Source organism: Choloepus didactylus, chromosome 6 (genome assembly GCF_015220235.1).
Source record: "Choloepus didactylus isolate mChoDid1 chromosome 6, mChoDid1.pri, whole genome shotgun sequence".
NCBI lineage: Eukaryota > Metazoa > Chordata > Mammalia > Pilosa > Megalonychidae > Choloepus > Choloepus didactylus.
The window spans coordinates 83182213-83203490 of NC_051312.1; the positions used below are offsets into that span (position 1 = coordinate 83182213).

Consider the following 21278-nt stretch of genomic DNA (forward strand, 5'->3'; position numbering starts at 1 on the left):
GTAAGAGAATAGGAAAACTATATTTGAAGAATCCAGAAAGTGGTAGGAAGCGTCAAGAGGTAGGACTGATAGCTGCTCATGTTAAATTATTGCTCTGGGACAGGTTAGATGTACAGGTTGTCACTCCCCAATGGAGCCAGAGTCTCAACCTTAAAGGCTGCTCAGAAGAGCTCCGGGATGGCATTCTTAACTCATCCCCAGGTACAGAGAATAGCAATGGTGGGAATCCATTTACTGAACTCCCTGGTCTCCCAAAACATTGCTCTCTGTTATTAACTAAAAATTACAATGTTAAAATTATTAAGATGGAAGATGATCATGATGATCTCTTGAATGTCTTCTAAAGCTTGCTCCTGCATATATTTTATGCACTTACAAATATTGTAAGCTGAAAAGAAGATTATGCAAGATACTTCTCAAGAGGAGCCCCTTGAGGTGTTTTCTCTGCATGAGACAACTTGGGCTGTAAAAGTAACTGGAATTGGGTGTCCATCATGTTGCTAACTAGTTGAAGTCTCTAAGGTTCCTGCTATAATCTTCTCCACTCCAAGGTGAACTTTATTCCCTACAGCCTGTCCCATCTGTCTGGGTATCTTTGCTGAGCAAACAAAGCTTTACTCCTTGTCTTACAAGGTAACATCAAATGTTTTTTGCTTTGAGTTTTCTTTTTTCCTGTGAAAATATATTATTCTCTTTCCTTGTTGTATTGGGCATCCTTCCAAAATCTTTAAGAAAAGGAGTAATTTCTCTTTAACGTGCCTTCTATGAATCCCAGTATACTGCTAGCCCCTTGACACACACACCTGAAAATGAACATGACCAAATTGAATTCATCTTGTCCCCTGGTTTCACAAACTTCCCATGCAGGTCTTCCTGCACTTTTTGTTCATTTGTCTGTTTCAGTAAAATACAACAAAATCTGCTGAGTTACTGAAATTATCATGGATTCCTTTATTTCTATCCTTCCTAATATGTATTACTGACCAGGGACTGTGGTACTTTGTGTCCTTATATAACTCATATTTATTTATCTTTCTTCATCCCCAATGTTAGATTTAACTTTCATGTACTTTTTTTCTTTTTATTAAAATAGCCTAATACTAATGGGTACCCCTGTCACTTGTCTTACCAACATTTAGACCATTCTTAACATGATTTTAGTAGCACTGACATTGATATAATTAAACTTGGGCAAACTACTTACTTTTTATTACAATGACTACTATGTTTTCTCTAAGATGAAGTCCAAGTTTCTTAAATTTGCACACAACTTCCTTCAGAAATTCAGGTCCCTTATTCTTTAGTCTTAGCTTGAACAACCATCTGAAGATCTACCATATCTAGCTTTGCTCAATTGTATTTGCTTATGCTTGTAATACTCACTAATATATTTCTGCATTTACATGGGTGTCAATCAGCACAAAATGCCCAACACAACCTCTTATTCCCATCTAACTCCTATCTGTCCTTTAGACCTAACCAAGAATCACTTTCAATGAATATTCCCTGACCACCATGGGTCAAGGAAGTTTCCTCTTTCTGAGTTTTAGAACATCTTGTATTAAACTAACACTTCATTTCATTGTAGCTGTCTTTATCCACTTTTTTGTAAGTTGACAGCATTTCTTACGTATTTCTGTATTTTCTAGCACTATCAAATTTTCTTTTATAAAATATGTCATCAATAAGTGTTTTTGCAATGAAGGAAAAATTAGTTTATAAAATAATAAATACAGAGGGTTATTAAATATGAAGAGCAGAGGAATAATTTAAAAGAGTAAAGGCAGAGCAGTATGCATCAGTTCATTAGTTATGGAAGCAGGGCTGTCTTTTACCCTAATTGTTTCATATTCTTGTCTCCCACCTAGACTGAGGCTCCCTCCATCAACCCAATGTCTGTCTTCAATAGCTCTGTCCTACACCCCCACTTCCTCCTAACAGGCCTCTCAGGCCTTAAAAACACATATGGCTTGATTTCCCTCCCTATCTTCTTGGTTTACACCATCTCAATTGCAGGCAACATTACCATCCTATTTATCATCAGAACTGAGCCTTCCCTTCATCAACCAATGTACTACTTTTTGTCAATGCTGGCACTCACCGATCTGGGCCTATCAACTACTACCTTTCCGACCATGTTCAGTGTCTTCTGGTTCCATGCCCATGAGATCACGTTCAATGCCTGTCTGGTCCAAATGTACTTCATCCACATTTTCTCCATTATTGAGTCAGCTGTGCTGTTGGCCATGGCCTTTGATCGTTTTGTTGCAATCCGTGAGCCCTTGCGCTACGCTGCCATTCTAACAAGTGGTGTAATCATTGGGATTGGGTTGGCAATTGCTGGAAGGGCCCTGGCTCTGGTCTTTCCAGCTTCCTTCCTCCTCAAAAAGCTTCAATATCATGCTGTCAATATTCTCTCCTATCCCTTCTGCCTCCACCAGGACCTTATAAAGACAAGTGTATCCAGCCATCAAATCAGCAGCATCTATGGCCTCATGGTGGTCATCTGCTCCATGGGACTTGATTCAGTTCTCCTCCTTCTCTCCTATCTCCTCATTCTTGGCACAGTGTTGGGTATAGCCTCCAAGGCAGACAGGGTCAAAGCCCTCAATACCTGCATCTCCCATATCTGTGCTGTACTTACCTTCTATACACCAATGTTTGGGCTATCTATGATCCGTCGCTATGGGCAGAATGCTTCCCCAGTTGTTCACGTGCTCATGGCCAATGTCTACTTGTTGGTCCCACCCCTAATGAACCCCATTGTCTATAGTGTCAAGACCAAGCAGATTCATGACAGAATCCTCAAGAAATTCAAGAAACAGCAAGTTTAGTTTAGAGGGACCCTTTATATTTATGGGAGTAACTCATATTAATGTAGAATTTTGAATTTAAATATTACTAACCATATTTCCCTGTAAGATATTGGATCTAAACCTAAAAAATAATAAATCCTATAGTTGGAGTACAGGAAAAAATATGGTACGATTTTGTTGTAGATTTATGTTGAAATGCTAGAGAATGTGGTCACCAAACCCTGTTGAGGTTTTTCTTAGCAGAGCTACAAATTTTTCTTACTAATCAACAGTAAATATCTGTGAAACTAAGTCGTCAACCAACAACCTGTTAAGACCCTAAATTTGTTAGTAAGATTTAGATTTCAAGATGACTCTGTAGTCTATATCAATGATATTTATCCATTTTTATATTTATACTATTGACCTTATTATGAAAATAATATTGAGCACATTTTTTTGGCCTTCTGTTGAGAAGAGAAAAAATTCCAAAAGGAGAGCCTTATATTAAGAGGGAATGATGATTGAATGTAGCACAGTATAATTTCAGAAGTATAAAAGGAAGATGAGTTGCACCAAATAGAAGTTATTTTGTTATTTCTTAAAGAATCCAGAAATGTGATCTTTCTGCATCTACTTAACCTACAGAGACTTTCTAGTCCTAAGCAATGTGAATAATTCTGAGATTCAGACCCCTGTCCATTTTCTTTATCTGATCTCTCAGTATTTTTATCACTACTTTACCATGGTTATCAGTTATTCTGCATTTTAAAATTTGTATTTTATTACCCGTACAGGGAGGAATACACGTCTGTAGTTCCTGTATTCCTTTGCATGCATTGTCAAATCATTCTTCTGTATTCCCAATGTCATTCTGCACTAAAATGCTCAATATATTTTTCAGGGATCTAATTTATCACATCTAATTATGGGATTGATACATGTGCAGATTTTAAGCACTGGGTACTTCAAGAATTTGATGCTATGTAGACTTGTTTCCAATTAACGTGATGTGCTGAAATATTTGTTTTTAATTATATCACACATACAATATTCTTAAAGAACTGCGTATACTAATTGGTTCAACTTTATTATCTCCCATTCAAATTTTAATCTACGTCATTCTGATTTCCATCTCCATTATTGAACAGAAATTATATTTGCGAATATTTCCAGTGACTTATTTATTAGTAAATTCAACCTTCATATCCTGCTTTAAGCCTCCACATCATTTGGCATTACTAATCATGCTCCCCTATTATATGCTGAACTTTATTTTTGGTAGTCTCAGATTTACAGAAGAAATTTGAGTACTACAGAGAGTTTCCATATAACTTGCACAAAGTTTCCCTATTATTAACATCTTACATTAGTATGGTACATTTGTTACAACTAATGAGCCAATTTTGATACGTTATTGATATTGATAGTGATATCGTATAACTAAAGTTCATTCTCTATTAAGATTTCCTGAGTTTTAATCTAATGTCCTTTTCTGCTCCAGGATCCCATCCATGATATTCCCTTGTATTTACTCATCGTGTCTGCCTCGTTCCTATCAACTTTGTTCATGAAATACAGACAGAATTACCTTCCAAATTAAAAGAAGTTTCTTTGCCACCTCTACAACCAGACATCCTGCTTTCAGAGATAAACACTTTTAAGTCTTTAGCTGCTTTTTCTGGCATTTACTTTCATAATTCCAAAAACATGATTCTATCTCTCGAGGTTTCACATTTAGTTTCCTACTATTCATTTATTATCAGAGAAGTAAGGATTTAGCTCTCTTGTTCCATACAGTTCCCAGCAAACACACACACAGACACACACTCCAAAATCAAAAGAAAAACAAAGGACACATTTATCTTTCCCTCTAATCCTCATAATAGTTTTCCCATCACTGTGGTTAGTTCACTATTCACCATTTAGTTTTTGTTGTCTATGCAAATTTTGTTTACCTATGTGGAACCCCACAGTACGATGATTACATTTCTCTTCTATTTTGTTTGTCCTGGAATTAAAATTTCCTTATGTTTTAAATAGTCTTTGTTTTTGTGAATATATCACTATTTTTCCAACATTCTCCACCAAAAGAAATCCTCTCAAAATTTTTTCATTTACTCAAAAGTCAAGTTTTCTTGGTGACAATAATCATTCTGGACTGACCACTTCTAGACTAGAATCACAGGTGTTGTTTGTGATCTTCAGTCACTTCTGTTCCAGAATTAATTCCCTTTGCCTCTCATGCATTTCTCTTGTTTCAAAAGATCCTCTGTTTTCCTCTATCTTGGCTTACTTCCTCATTCAAAGGAGCACAGCTTCTAGTTGCTTTCTAAGAAGGGTCATAGGAAGCATATTAAAAAGAAAAATTCATGTATGAAAATTACTTTAGTATTTTCTTAGAAATTATGTGGTAACCGATACTCAGCTAGCCCTCTTGCTGTAGACATACAAACAACTGCATGTAATATATGAGAGCTATTTTTAGACATTGACTAAAATGAAGAGCAGGCCTGTGATCCCTAAGAGAAGTTAAATTCTCAAGGTGAGTCACACAATCTCCCTGGATTTCTGTGTTCTCTTCCAGCAGCTCACAGCAGAACTGCTTAGCTGGAAAGAGAGACATTTGAGATTGGGTTACTGGAGTTTGAGTTTCAAGATACCTGAGAGAAGGGAGCTCTGCAGAGAAGGAGTTACATAAATCTGCAGAGGGAATCTTTAAGTCTTTGACTAAATATAAAGTTGTGCATGCCCAGAATAAAAGTCAGCATGGTCTGGCAGAGTATATCTGTTAAGGGCATATGAGGTGAACAAAAATTCCAAGTCTGCTCAGCACTATTACATAGAAGTCACAGTAGAAAAGAACTTGCCACACATCCCAGACACTTAGCTGACACCCAGAAAAGTCAAACTTCAAGAATACTGTTTCTTTAACTCTACAGTAATGTCAACACCATACCTACGCTAATACAACAAGTCTTGAAAGAATAAAGTCAACACACAAACAAATTAACCAAATGCCATAATAAAATTCAACATTTCAAAAGGGAGATAACAAAATTCAGACTCTGAACAATATAGAATCCATAATTTTCAAAATAACATTAAAAACTTACTAATCCTATGAAAATGTGGGAAAATATAACCCATAATCAGCAAAAAAAAGAATAGAAATCACTTCTACTATGTCTTAATATTAGTTATCTTTAGTCATTATGGGAACACAATGAAACAAACTCACAAAAAACAAGGAAAACAAAAGGAGTGTAATTATGAGAAAGATGAAACGCCAACATTTTATTTCTGGATTACTGAAATTTATTTCTAACTGGTCTTCCTGCCTAATTTTTCCCATTTAAATAAATTTTTGTTGTGGTTGTCAGTGTGCTAAAATTAAAGTGTAATCATGTAATTCTTCTATTTAAATTTTTTAATTTCTTTATGTTATCCACACAATAATGTCTTATGTTATAACATGAGGACATCATCATTCATAACATGAACATTGATTGTCTTGACTGCTGTTATCCAATCACCAAAATTATATACATTTCCAAAATTATATGCCACACTTCCTCATTGATGGATATATTTGCACAAGATATCCCCGTTTTATGGAATGCCATTCCTTTTCTCTGTTTTCTCAGATCCTCAATGAAAGTTTTCCTGATATCTCTCTATTCTATCTGGAATTGGTGCCACTGAACCCTTTTCACAAGGCCTTCATCTTATAACATTTACCATAAATAATGTTGCTACCATGCATCTCTCCGACCACACTGTGGGCAATGACAATACCTGATGTAACTGTGTAGCACCAGGAGCAATTATAGACCTTATTTTATATAAATAAATGAAAAAACCATGGCCCCTGGGAGCCTGAGGCACACACACACACATAAAGATACAAAATATCTTTATTTTATTGATATAAATTCAGAAAAACTCCCAATTTTTAAGTTACACTAAAATACATCATTTCATATTGTGAAGGATAATGAATTTAATTTTTCCATTGGGTCAAGTTAAGCATAATAAATCTTTTTCCCATTCCCACTCAGGAAGAGGTCACCTGATAAATGAAATTAGTACTAAAGGTAGAAAAAAGAAACTGGAAGTGGTAAATGGCAATAAAGACTGTTGTCTAGAATGTCTTTACTAATCAGAGACCCTGTCTTGAGGAGATTCAGGGCTAAAGAATGCCAAACAGGTGCCTTTGGTGTAACAGCTGCTTGTGTCTTGTTTATATCTGGGGGACACAGGGACCAGTGGCTCTTTACTTCACTCCTCATGCCAGGAGACACCTGGAACTTTCATAAGGGAAGCTGTTGATCAGGGAGCTTGAATAGAAACTAGGACAAACCAGAGGAACATCAGGATAAGCCACTTAGGTATCCTGTGTTCCTCAAGAGGTAGAAAGAAAACTCAGTGGAACCGTCTGCTGCGAGTAGAACATTGATCTGCTAATGTCGTTAAGTGAATTAGAGACACATAGAGAGGCAGAAAAAGAGACAATAAAAAGACAGAGAAACAGAAGAAAAATGAGCTGCTTAAGAGACAAAATGAAGACAGAAAATCAGGGGAAAACAATGGATATACTGAAGACAGCATGATTTGAGGGAAAGAAATGAAGAATGAAAAGAGATAAAAGCAGAGAGGAGTATAGAAAATGGGAAAATAAAAAAATAAAAAATAAAAAATAAGGGAAGAAAGCACAGTAGAAAGCCCAATGGAGAGAAAAAGACAAAGTTAGGGGATGAAAATAGTATATATAGAGGATTGGGTTTTATACACAGGAAATATAGATTGGAAAAGAGGGGAGATTAAATTAATACAAAGCAGAGAGCTAAAAAGGAAAGGTGGAATAAATTTACAAAGAAATTATCTTTTGTAATAAAAAAAATTGTAAAAATTGCTGTTGTAAAATCTATCACTAAAACTGATCTGAGGGTTTGGGATGGGTTCCCTCCTTTACCCTTGGACATTGGCAAGGCATATATTTCTATACTTGTCTCTTTCCATACTGGAGAGACAGTGTATCATATGATTAAGATCAGAGTCTGGAACCCTATTATCTGGGCTTGAAACCCTGTTTTACCACATCTTAGTCTATCACCCTGACAAAATGCTTTCTTTGCTACCTCAGTTTCCTTTTATATTAAATGAGGATAATAATAGTATCTGCTAAATGGTAGTTAAATAAACATATACAAAGTGATTAGAACACTGCCTGGTATATTAATAAAGTCCATACAAGTTTTTATTAGAAATGAATATTAAGGGCTTTAGAATAAGAGGAAAAGGGATGTGATATTTTCAATAGTGAAGGAGAAAAACTGTGGCTCATTGCACTTACACAGAATGTCCAGAAGAGCCAGAAATATCAGGGCCTTGGGGAAAAAAGATCAAGAACATATGGATCAGAAATGGCCTGGGCTTGGGAAATAGGGAGAGGTATTTATGATTTTTCTGAAGGTCCTGGCTCTGTGTTTCCTTCCTCCAAACCCCTCAGTTATGACTTGGGACAATAGAAGCTATACTAGGGATTGATACAGTATGTAAGTCAGCTGTATAACAAGTAGATAGAAAAGCAGAAAATATCATATTATCAAATATTGGGAAAGAAAAAAACTGAGAGAAAGTAAATCCAGACTTCAAAATGTAATCCTACAACTATGAATAGTAAGTTAAAGAGAAATATATAACGGTTGCTGATGTTTGCTTTGCACACACATATGTAAGATCATTCAAGTTCTTGGAGGAAGATATAGATGAAGTAGAAATTAGAAATGAATTGATACTCAGATAAAGTATTTGGCCAGTTAAGTCATTTGATATATCTGAAAAGAATAAGGTGTTTATAAACATGAGTGATTTTTTTTAAAACTGAAAGTCTTTATCAAGCAAAGAATGGCAAAAAGAAAACAAATGCTGTAAACCATTATTCACATTACTAATTAAGTACATATAAAGAGATATCAAAACTTCATTCATGATATTATTCTCCAAATTTTATTTCTTTATTATGACTTAAGAAATCAGTCATGACTTCCACTAAAAATGGGGTTACAAGTTTTTCAAATTTTCAAAGGACTAAAAGGTATCAAAATGCTAAAAATTAGGCATACTTTTCTCATTTCTTCTTACATTCTCATAGAATTATACATTTTTTTAAGACAAGAAAATGCATTGAAACTATGAGATCAAATAGATAAAGGTGACCTTGAGAATGTAAAGTATGATTAAGAAGTGATCAGGGGCTAAATTGTTGGAGGTCAATATAGCTATTTTATTTTCACTTAGTTTTTGTTGTGTTAAAGTACATAATTTATCTCAAGGATTATATTTCTCTATTTTGCATGTACATTAAATTTTGCAAGGCTGTGATGTAAACCTGACTGCAACCTAGCAGAGTTCACATGTCCCTGTAATCAGAGGTGAACAGTTCTTCAAAGTCTACAAATTTCCTGAACTGGTGATTCAAATGTCTGGGAGATCTTTAATGCTTAACATCTGTGTAAGTGAATTGGAGAGCACTGAAAATTGATTTTTTCATGGATAAGGTGGAGCTTGCTAATCAATGTAAATTTTTAAAGCCTGTGACATTGTTATCTCTGCTCATCTCATCTCTTGCAACCAAAGGCCTTTTGCATTGGCACCATGGTGGTCTGGAGTGACAGTGATGTGATGGAGCCCAACTTCCTCTTAGTGGGATTCCCTGGGCTGAAGTCTGTTCATGTCTGGCTCTCAATCCCACTCTGTCTTGCATATCTGGTGGCTCTTGCAGGCAACATCACCATCCTCTCTGTTGTCTGGAATGAGCCCTCACTCCACCAGCTCATGCATTACCTGCTGTTCATTCTGGCAATAACTGACCTGGACATGTCCACATCTACATTCCCGACAATACTGACTGTGTTATGGTGGAAGGCCCAGGAAATCCAGATAGGAGCTTGTTTCGCTCAGCAATTCTTTATCCACACCTTCACATTTTTGGAGTTTTCAGTGCTGCTGGCCATGGCCTTTGACTATTTTATTGCTGTCTGCTGACAACTGCACTACTCCACCATCCTCACTAGTGATCCTGGTGCTTTTAGTATTAGGATACTTCACATCTATTTATTTCTGCTTTATGACCTCAGCTGAAATTCCAAGATAGGAAGGTTTTTCTTGCTGTTGTTGTGTTTTTTGTTTTTCTCCTAGAATTCTGTTTCTGTTTTGCTTTGTTTTCCTTTGGCACACAGTTTATAAATACACACACACACACACACACACACACACACACACACACACACACATATATACATATATATATATATATACTCACACACATATACATATATATATATATACTCAAAATTATCAATGTTTTTATGGCTTCTAGACTTCATTTGCTTAGAATGGCTTTTTCCACTCCAACATTTATTAAATTTTTCTCTACTTTCTTATTAAAAAACAAAAACAAAACAAAACAAACTCCAAAACAGGAGAGTAGTGAAATGTATTCCCAGGAAGATACATAAGACCAGTGAGATACATAAAGGGCTTATGGGAGGGAGGTCTCCAGAAAAATAAAGAAGAAAGGAAGAAAAGGAGACAGGGAGGGAGGAAGGAATTAAATATGTAACTGTTGGGATATTTTACATGTACATATCTGTAAAGATAACAGTCTTAATCATTAAAGAGAATTTATTAGCTCTCATAACAATAAAATTAAGAGGTGGGTCTGGTTTTGTGCAAGACTTGATTGAATAACTAAATCATGTCACCAAGATCCAAGTTGGTTTTAATATTTGGTGTTGAGATTTAGTCTCATCTTGATCCTAAGTTTATTTCCCCTCATGGATCAAAGATACCTTAAAGCTCTCAAGGTTGAGATGTTTTGTTGTTCACATTCAGCAAGGAAAGAAATGTACCTTTGATTTGCTTAAGATTGACTCATTGTGCCTAAAGACCTGATTGGACCTAACAGAATATTCCATTGAATATGTACATAAAATAATAATTGTGAATTTATAGAAAATAGCTTTGATGTTTGCATGGAATGATGGAGATTATAGGCAAAGTCATGTTTTGTAATCTCTTCTTTTGTATCTTATATTGATTCTTGTATTCTAAATACTCACATTCATGTAGGATCCCTCAGATATATACATTACTAACTAGAAAATTAGAGAGAAAATGTTTATCATCATTAGAAAGTTGAGGGAAAATGTTATAGAATTGGTAGTGTGATTATTTGATCTGTTTTAGTCATTTATTGTTCTTGTGAGCTGAGACTTAAAATAAAAGCTAACTAAAACTAGCCACTTGCTATGGACCAGACACTGTGTTCCATGCCTTATAGACATTTAATTTATTCATCATTCTGCCCAAAGGGAGAGGTACTATTATTATTCCCATTTTATAGTTGAGCAAATTGAGGCACAGGCATGATACGAAAGTCACCCAAGTTCACGCAGCTAGTATGTGGCAGAACCACAAATCGAGCACCAGCAGTCTGATACGAGGATTAGAAATTTTAGATACTCATCTATGGGACTTTTAAAATTTGTCTATGTAAAATTGTGGGGGCGATGGAGGTGGGAAATTTATGTACAGAAAACAGCAGGGACAAATGATCTTAAAACTGTGTCCTCATAGCTAATCAGGGAAACACAAAGCAGGTATGTTAGATGGGAACAAACTATCAGTGAAGGGAAATATTAAAATAAATCCGGGAAAAAGCCCTCCATAAAGGTTAAAATATCTGAAATGAAGTTAGCCAGCTCCTTCTCCATGTAGCGTGTTAGCAACCCATATAATTGGGCTACAGATTCACACTCACATGGAGATGAAATATATATACTTTCACATATGTCAAGTACAAATGACAATAGCTATGTGTTTCAACTACCCTTTTTGACTTTTATTTGCATGCATTTCGGTTTGTTTCTTGGTTTCTTGGGCTTTTCTGTTCCTGAAGCAGAATCTAGGAGTTTGCCAGCAGTCTCTGAGGACTCAATCCCAGGGCTTTCTCCAAAATTGAGATTACAATGGGATTTTTCTTAGAACTCTCCCTTCAGGGCCAGAAGCCTAATATAAACATCTCCTCTGTGCACTGCTCAGAAGGAGGACTCACTGATGTGCTGCTTGAAGTTTTCTATAAATCGCAATTCTCGTGGAAGAACGATGTGATTTAGCTGCTGACTCTGGTGGTAGGTGCTGCAGTTAACAGAGGGACATGGAAAGATCGGGCTGGAAAAAAGGACCTTGTAGTCAAACTGCAGCAGACAGGAATAAAATTTTAAATGGTGATGAGATTATCTTTAAACTGTTTCAGGAAGATCCAAGGTATTTAATCCCATCCTGTTGAGTATTCCCTTGGATGAAGTAAATTTCTATGTCAGAAGGAAGGAATGAGGCCAGAAGAGACTTTCTGCTGAGAGTCACCTCCTAGATTTAAACTCAAAGTAAGCAGCAGGGACTCTAGAGATTTGACCTTGGCTATTATCTTTCTACTGAGTGATGATATATATTTTAAGTAGTTATGGTGTCTATGTTTTTATACAATACAAATAAGAAAGTAAGTGTACTTTACAGCAATATCTTTGGGATTAAACTCAGAAAGGATGGACAGGCATCATTTCCCACCTTGGATGTTTCAGGTACTTAATGTTAATAAAAAGATCACAAAGATGGAAAGAAAGTGGAGCTATTCCAAGGATAAAAGCTTTATTCTGAACTATAACTGCTCTACCACAGGCTCCAGGTTAAGGCTTTTACCTAATCTTGATTGGCTTGGTTCATTTTCCAGGATTTTGAAGACATTACTTAGAGATCTTTATTCACGCCCTTTAGGTTTTGCAGAAGTTGATTCTGTCTCCATTGAGACAATGCTAACCCAGACAGCTATGCGTAATACCTTCCCTAATATCATAAACATCTGAGGCTTTCAGTGTTATCTTCTACACACATTCCAGTGTCTTGAACTGGGAGAAGGAGTGAACCAAACAAGTGTTGGCTCTACAGCAGGGTTAAAATTAGCATGTGCTTCCAGAATAATTGAAGTGGTGTGGATAGTGAGAAGACATATGCAAATAGCATTGGACAACTCTACTTTTTCCTTCCCAGCTGATTCTCCACACAGTCTGTCCATCATAAATAATGACTGTTCCTGTCCAGGACTTGTCAAGGAGCCAGCACTTATCTGAAACCGTCTGTTTCTAAAAGAGAAAACCTCTCTCTGAGAGGCTACTGGACTTGGGTCAGAGTTTTTGCAGCTATGCCTCTCTGTCAATAAATAATGAGGAGTCAACAGAAAACTTTCTGCAGGTTTTGATTGTGGGGGTGCCTACAAACTGAGCCTTGAGTTATTTTCATTGCAGACTGCTGATAAGCATTTTGACTGCCTCTGTGCTATAACACAGTCTTGATATTCCCAGGGTCACTCAACATAGGGTGGATTCCTAGAGAGAGAGCAAATTCTATTCTCTTCCAAAGTGAATGGACAAGCTCTTACTATTAACATCTGTTTGCTATTAGCTTCTTTGTTTAGACTTAGAACTCAGTCAGCAGGAGGAATGGATGTTCTGAATTTGGTCTATTAATATGGCTGTGGGAGGGTTCAATATAAGAGCTTCAGTGCTCATGTAGCAAATGTCTTTTCAACTAGCAATTGATACGCCACCCTTTCTCTTCCTCCCTTTCTCCTTCTCTTTCTCCATTCTCTCTCTCTCTCTCTCTCTCTTTTTCTCTTATCTATCTCTCTTTTTTTCCTACAGGAGAAACAGTTTCTCTTCTGATCTATGACAGGATGATATACCACAATAGCAGCAATTTTCACCCTGCCACATTTTTCCTTATTGGAATTCCAGGACTGGAAAAGTTCCATGCCTGGATTTCACTGCCTTTTTGCTCTGTTTACCTGGTGGCTTTGTTTGGCAATGCCACAATTCTGCTGGTTATCAAGGTGGAGAAGACCCTCCGGGATCCTATGTTCTACTTCCTGGCTAACCTTTCAATGACTGATTTGGCTCTTTCTACGACCTCTGTGCCCCGCATGCTGGGCATCTTCTGGTTTGATGCTCATGAGATTAACTTTGGGGCTTGTGTTGCTCAGATGTTTTTGATACACGCCTTCACTGGCATGGAGGCTGAGGTCCTACTGGCCATGGCTTTTGACCGATATGTGGCCATCTGTGCTCCACTCCACTACACAACCATCTTGACAACTCAGGTGCTGGTGGGCATTAGTATGTGCATTATAATTCGTCCAGTTCTGCTTACTCTTCCCATGATCTATCTCATCTACAGACTACCCTTTTGTCAGGCTCATATAATAGCCCATACCTACTGTGAGCACATGGGCATTGCAAAATTGTCCTGTGGAAACATCTATATCAATGCTATCTATGGGCTTTTTGCTGTTTCCTTCTTTGTCCTGAACCTGGTCCTTATTGCCATCTCCTATGTTTACATCCTCCGTGCTGTCTTTCACCTCCCATCCCAGGATGCACGTCTAAAAGCCCTAAGCACTTGTGGCTCCCATGCTGGGGTCATCTGTGTTTTCTATATCCCTTCTGTCTTCTCTTTCCTTACTCACCGATTTGGACACAACATTCCGCATTACATTCACATTCTTGTGGCCAACCTCTATTTGGTAATCCCACCCTCCCTCAACCCCATCATTTACAGTGTGAGGACCAAACAGATACGAGAGCGAGTGTGCTATGTCTTCACCAAAAAATGAGACTCTATCACCTTCTTTTACAAAATATTTTGATCCAGCTAGGAAGAATTGTGGGTTTTTGTGTTAAAGAATATCTCTTGGTTCTAACATTGCTGCAAGTTTGTGATACAAGTTGGTTTGTTTGTGACTGTTTTCAAGTATAATTCTAGGACTTGAAGAAGCCTCACTGTGTCTCAAAGTCAAATGCTAATTGGTTGTCCTGGAAGGAATCTGTATGGCCTCTGCAAGACCTCACGCAGAGTTCTTGATAACAAAAGGCTGCTTCTTTTCTGGTAAAAGAATATATATTACAGTTGGTCTCTCATGCTCTGTTTTAGAGAAATGTGGCACTGGACATTTAACCCTCTATCCTAATTTATTCATACCTTCATTCTTGCATTCATTCATTCAGTTTTTCATTTATTTACATACATTTCATGTCTACTGTATTTCTGGAGTCATTCTGTTTGTTAGAAATAAGTCAATGAACCACTAGCACACATGTGGAATTTGTACTTGGCTATTGCTTTAAAAACAATGTTCATAGTTTTAAAAGAAATCATTGCCAAATCTGTATCTTGAAGTGGAATAGTCTCCCAACTACCTAAGATTCAGAGGAATGACAGCCAAAACATATAATTTCAAAACTATGTCTTACTAATACCAATAGCGCATATCACTGGTTATTGTCTCTCTGCATTCAGGCCCACAGCATAAGCATGAGGATGGTCTTGTTATCATCTAACTAAATGTGGTATTTTTCTCTGTGTGATGCATGTTGGTCTCTACTCACCACTTTATCCAGCGTTCTCTCAGTCTACATTTGATCTTAAAATACTCCATCCCCATGTCCAAGCCTTCTCATTTGAGATCCATGATCTACTTCTTCAGACACACACACCCACACCCACACCCCCACACACACGCACACACACACAGACTTTAACATAGACACTGTCAGAACAAGCTATGAATCACCATTTTTATTTCACATGAAACTGAAAGACTTCCAACTGATTTAATAATATGATTTCCCAAGCAATGGTCTTTCTTATCATCGACCTTTTCACATTCATTTACATTATTTTTTATTATTGTATTTTCTCTTTTTCATAATCTGTAAAATAGAAACTAAAGTAAAAATATAACAGATATAGTTGTACCCACAACCCAGAATTAACAAATTTTAACACTGCACTCATTTCAAATATGTTATATGATGTATATATATGTAGCATTCTCGTTGAAATCAACTTCTAGCACTGCCTCAATACAGTTTCTCTCTTAATTTTCCAGAGGCAAACGTTAGCATGTGTTTTATACACATCACAGTACACTTTTAATTTTACATCCAATCACAGTATTTTTGTTAATTTGTTATTAATTTATATAAATTAAAATACTTCTTGTTTTGTTTGATAACATTGATTTTATTTATGTATCCTTCTTCTAATAAATATAGTATTATTATTATTTTAAAATTAGAAATTTCTACACACCCCTGTACATATTTCTTTGTAATATCATGTATAATATATCATATTCCCTTTAAATAATTTATTTCTCCTACAGTCTTCATGAATGTCTTCTCTCTCCAGCATTCACTCATCTTCATGTGGAACATCTTCAAGCATTCCCTGTGCTGACCCTGCCAGAACCGCAACCCTCCTGCTCTGGCAATAATTAATTATGTTTCTACATTTAAAGATGACCTCAATTGCCCTCACATTTGAAAGATAAGTAGAAAATTTCTGGAATTTTGGGAAAAAATTCTCTCAGCTCTCTGAATTTCTCTTTTTTCTGGCAACTAATGCTGTTAATGAAAGATATTATGTCAATCATTTTTCACCCTTTGCTAGGATTTTTTTCTCTCTTCTTTGGGAAGCATCTTTATTTTTGGTGTTCTGAATGTCATTATGTTGACTCAATTTTTGATTTTTTTTTATCATACTCAGTATTCAATGGGTCCTCACATTCTGATACTCCATCTTTTATTCTTTCTAGGAAATTTTCAACTTCTATAATAACATATAAAGTTATTTTATAATAACTTTTATAATATAATAACACAGCCTGTTAGTATATTTTTAGCTCCTTGTATGTTGTAGATGATCTTTGAATGCTTGGTGACTGTTTATTGTGAACTTTTCTTTGCATTTGTGATTCCCTGCTAGACTTTCAAATACCATAACTGAACAACCTGTGCACACTTGAGTTTCTTAGAAAGCAAATTCTGAGATGGAGACTTGCAGGTAGGATGCTTAGTTATGTTTTCTGGTAGGCAGAATAATGGCCCTCTAAATATGCATTAATCCCAGAAACCTATGACTATGTTAAATTACATAGCAAGGAAGAATTAAGGATGCAGATGGAATTAAGGTTGCTAATCAGCTGACTCTAAGACAGGGAAATTATCCTGGATTAAACAGGTGAGCCCAACTGATGTACTCACGAGCATTCTTAAAAGTGGAAGAGGGAGGCAGAATGATGGGAGTCAGATAAGGAGAAATGCCGACAGAAGAGAGGTCAGAGTGATGTGATATGAGAAAGATTCAGCCCTCCATTCCTATCTTTGAAGACAGAGGAAAGTGGTCATGAGCCAAAGAGTGAGGGAAGTCTCCAGACACAGGAAAAGGCAAGGGAAAAGGTCCTCCTTTAGAGCTTCCAGAGAGGAACGCAGACCTGCCAACAGTTTCATTTTAGCCCAGTGAGAAACAGGTCAGCTTTCTAATCAACAGAACTATAAAACAGTAAATTGTAACACTATTTTTTTTTAATTGTGGTAATTTGTCACAGCTGCAATAGAAAACTAATACAGGTATGTTCTCATGGTCAATACAAGGACAGGTGGATTAAATAAGAGAAAGAAAGAAACTGATATGTAGTGACAATGAAAGCCTCAGCCTAACATTATAGGGGGCACTGGAGCTGGAAGAGCCCTTTAGAGTTGTCCTGAACTGGTGTGAGGTGGGTAAGCCCTAGACTGTTGCATCAACCAGACATGACAGGGACTTGTCTGGGACGGGACTTGACCTGGGGCAAATAAGCCCTCATTAGGCAAAAGAAGAACCAAAGAGTTGAAGGTTATCAGTCACCAACATTCCCTGTAGCTGGCGGTCGGACCTACAAAGCACACAAAGGGATCAACTACAAAACCCACCTGGGACGCGGATTTCGTATAGTGCAAATACCATGCAGTTCCACTTAATCCTTTAGGAATTTGCCATTTGTTCCTTCTTGTCTCTGACTTGAAAACCTTAAGACACAGAGAAACATTTATATTCCTTCCTGTCCTTGAAATATAATTATCACTTGTGTTTACAAGTAAATCATAGGCTACTAAGTCTGTTACTATAATAATTCCTCCTGTTAATTTTTATGGTGTATAAATAATTCACTTATCTTTAAAATCAATTTTAATATTTCTAGGGAATTTTGGGGGAATGACAAATGCCATATTGACAACAGAGCCTGCCACGTTATTTTATAAAATCATGGACAACCAGATTTTTTAGCATCTCTTATTTGAAAACCATTTTTGATAGTTTTAATCATAAAATCATTTCATGGTCATTATTTAAATCTTTTGAATTCCATAAATTAGAGGGAAAAAAATGAATGTTATGTATATTGCAATGATGCAAAGACTTTTGACATTTTGATGCTGTTTCACAAGTTGTTGTGTATGATTGATTCATATTATTGGAATTATAAATTGTTGTATATATTTCCATGTATATTTGTAAATAAAATTGTGTACATTAAGTATAGATTCCTAATGTACCTTTATTTTATGGTAGCCTAATGACATCTTCAAATAAATACACTATTTTTCTCATTTAAGCATTTCTTTAGTTTTTACAATAATTCAAAATAATATAAGAATCTTTGTGCACAGAAATTGATAAGATGATTCTAAAATTTATACAAGCATATAAATGAATTAGTATAACTTAAGTACATTTGAAAAATAGAAACACGTTTGAGGTCTCACACTTCCTGTATTGAAGATTTGTTACAAAGTCAGAATATCAAGACAATATGGTATTGGCATCATGATGGTAAAATAGACAAATGGAACAGAAAAGAGAATCCAGAAATAGATCCATGTTTATATGATCAATTGATTTTTGACAAAGTTTCAAATGCAATTAAATGAAGAAAACATAGTCTTTTCAACATATATTACAGGAGCTACTGAACATCTATATATGACAAAAGTAAAAGTCAATCATTACCTTGAACAATATACAAAAATTAACAACAAATGAAACACAGATGTAAAGGTAAAACCTAACACTAAAAAATTGCTATAAGAAAACATAGCAGAAAGCCTTCAGGACTTTGGATTTGAAAAAGGTTCTTAGCTACAACACCAAAAAGATTATCTATGAAAAGATAAACTACAGATTATCAAAGTTAAGAACTTCTGCCATTCAACAAGCCACACTGAGAAACCATATGCAAAACACATATATGATATTGCCTGTGTTTAGAATCCATAAAAATATTTCAAAGTTTAATGATTATGGAACAAAAAGCAACTTAAAATGGGCAAAATATTAGAAAAAACACTTCATCAAAGAAGCTATAGGGATGTCAAATAAGGTTACAAAAAGATGCTCAACATTATTAGCTATGGGGGAATGCAAATTAAAACAACTACATACAAAAATGTCTAAAATTAGAAAAACTGATCACTCTAAATATGTGGTGAGGATATATGGCATCTGGAAATTTCACTTATCATAGCTGAAATGTAAAATGATACAACCATTTGGGGAAACAATTGTTGGTTTTTTAAAAAAGTAAACATATCTACCTTATGACTAAGTCATTATGCAACTGATATTTACTCAGGACAGTTAAAAGTATATGGTCATATAGAAACTTGTAAAAGTTTGTTCATAGACTATCTGTCTGTAGTTGTAAAAAAAAAGCACACACGCACACACACACCAAAAAATGTGGAAACAGTACATATGTACTTCAACTCTCGAATGGTTAAATGACTATATCCACATAATTTCATACTGTTCAGCAATAAAAGCAACAAACTACTAATAGATGAAACACAATGGATGAATATCAGAGTATGATTTTCAGTTTAACAAAGCAGGCATTAAAAAAGTACATAATGGAGCACTTCTGGAATGACAGACTAAGGAACTACTAAAATTCACTGCTCCATAAAAGCAATGAGGACACTGAAAAGGATTGTCTAAATCAAATTTAGAAAACCAATACACATTTAACAGGAATTCCAAAATGAAAAGAGAAAGAGAAAGAGACAAATATTCAAAACTTCCCAAATTTTATGAAAGCAATCTGCACATACAAATAGCTAAACAAACTCAGAGAAGGATGAACTCATGAGATCCTCACCTAGACCTATTATGGTCAAACTGCTGAAAGTCAAAGACAAAGAATTTCGTAAAAAGCTGGAGAAAGGTGAGATCACATATATAAGAGATCCACAGTAAGATTAACAGCTGACTTCCCATTAGATAGACATAATGGAGTCCAGAAGGTAAGGGAATGATACATTCAAAGTGCTAGAACAGAAAAACTGTTACCCAACAATTCTATACCCAGCAAAGCTATCCTTCAAAAATCAAGGACAAATTAAAACAGTCCTAGATAAACAAAACTGAGAGAATTTGTTACTAACACAGTTGCCCTACAAAGGTACTACAGGGATTCTTTCAGGCTGAAATGAAAGGACACAGACAGGTACTTGAACCCAATGGAGAAATAAAGAACACCAAAAAGTTAACTACAAAAATAAATATACAAGAGTATAAATGCATTTTTCTAACTCTTTCCCTCTTATCTGATTTAAAATACAACTGCAAAAATAACCCAATTAAAATATGGACAAAATTTGAGTATTTTGTTCCCTGAGGAAAAAAAAATGACTGAAAATACAGGAAAAGACACCCAACATCATTAATCATTAGAGAATTTTGAGTCAGTAAACTACAATGAGAAACAATTTTACATCCACTTGGATGGCTAAAAAAAAGATGCAGGCAATAACAAGTGTTGACTAGGATGTAGAGAATTGGAACTCTATTCACATTGCAGGTGGGATGGTAAAATGGTGCAGCTATTTAGAAAAGAGTTTGGCAGTTCCTCAGAATGTTAAACATAGACTTACCATATGACCCAGGATTTCCACTCCTAGGGGTATACCCAAGAGAGCTTAAAACATGTGTCCACACAAAACTTATAATAAAATGTTCACAGCAGCATTGTTCATAAGAGCTAAAAGTGGAAGCAACACAAATGTCCATCAACTGATGAATGGATAAATAAAATGTGTTAATTTCATACAAATGGATTATTTGGGCATAAAAAGGAATGAAGTGCTAATACAGGCTACAGCATGAATGAACATTGAAAACATTATTCTAACTGAAAGAAGCCAGTCCCAAAGGCCACAGTGAATATTGGAATATTCATTTACATGAACTATCTTGATTATGCAAATCCAGAGAGACAGAATGTACATTAATGGTTGCAATGGGTTGTAGGGAAGGGAGAATGGGAGTGACTGCCAATAGGTGTGGGATTTATTTTTGTCATTATGAAAATTTATGGTATTAGGTTTTGGTGATGGTTTCACAATTCTGCACATCTCACTGAATTGTACATCTTCAAAGGCTGAATTCTATTTTATGTGAATTTATATCTCAATAGATCTATTATTTTTTAGCTATTTTATCCATGTAAAAGTTATAGAATTTTTAAACTAATTTGTGTTGCCAGAA

General features: G+C 35.7%; 2 protein-coding genes across 2 annotated transcripts; both read left to right on the top strand.

The window, feature by feature from the left end:
- The first annotated feature begins 1892 nt into the window (after nucleotides 1-1892).
- On the top strand, nucleotides 1893-2834 carry LOC119535686 (olfactory receptor 51G2-like). Its single transcript, XM_037837993.1, has one exon. It carries the CDS (start codon nucleotides 1893-1895, stop codon nucleotides 2832-2834), a length of 942 nt encoding a protein of 313 aa, XP_037693921.1.
- A 10750-nt stretch (nucleotides 2835-13584) lies between these two features.
- Nucleotides 13585-14526, top strand: LOC119536393 (olfactory receptor 52J3). Its single transcript, XM_037839158.1, has one exon. The coding sequence runs from the start codon at nucleotides 13591-13593 to the stop codon at nucleotides 14524-14526; it is 936 nt and encodes a 311-aa protein (XP_037695086.1). The 5' UTR covers nucleotides 13585-13590.
- The last annotated feature ends 6752 nt before the right edge of the window (nucleotides 14527-21278 follow it).

What these genes read in the sequence shown, in the direction of transcription:
- LOC119536393 (XM_037839158.1), top strand. Translation starts at nt 13,591, where the DNA reads ATGATATACCACAATAGCAGCAATTTTCACCCTGCCACATTTTTCCTT.
- LOC119535686 (XM_037837993.1), top strand. Translation starts at nt 1,893, where the DNA reads ATGTCTGTCTTCAATAGCTCTGTCCTACACCCCCACTTCCTCCTAACA.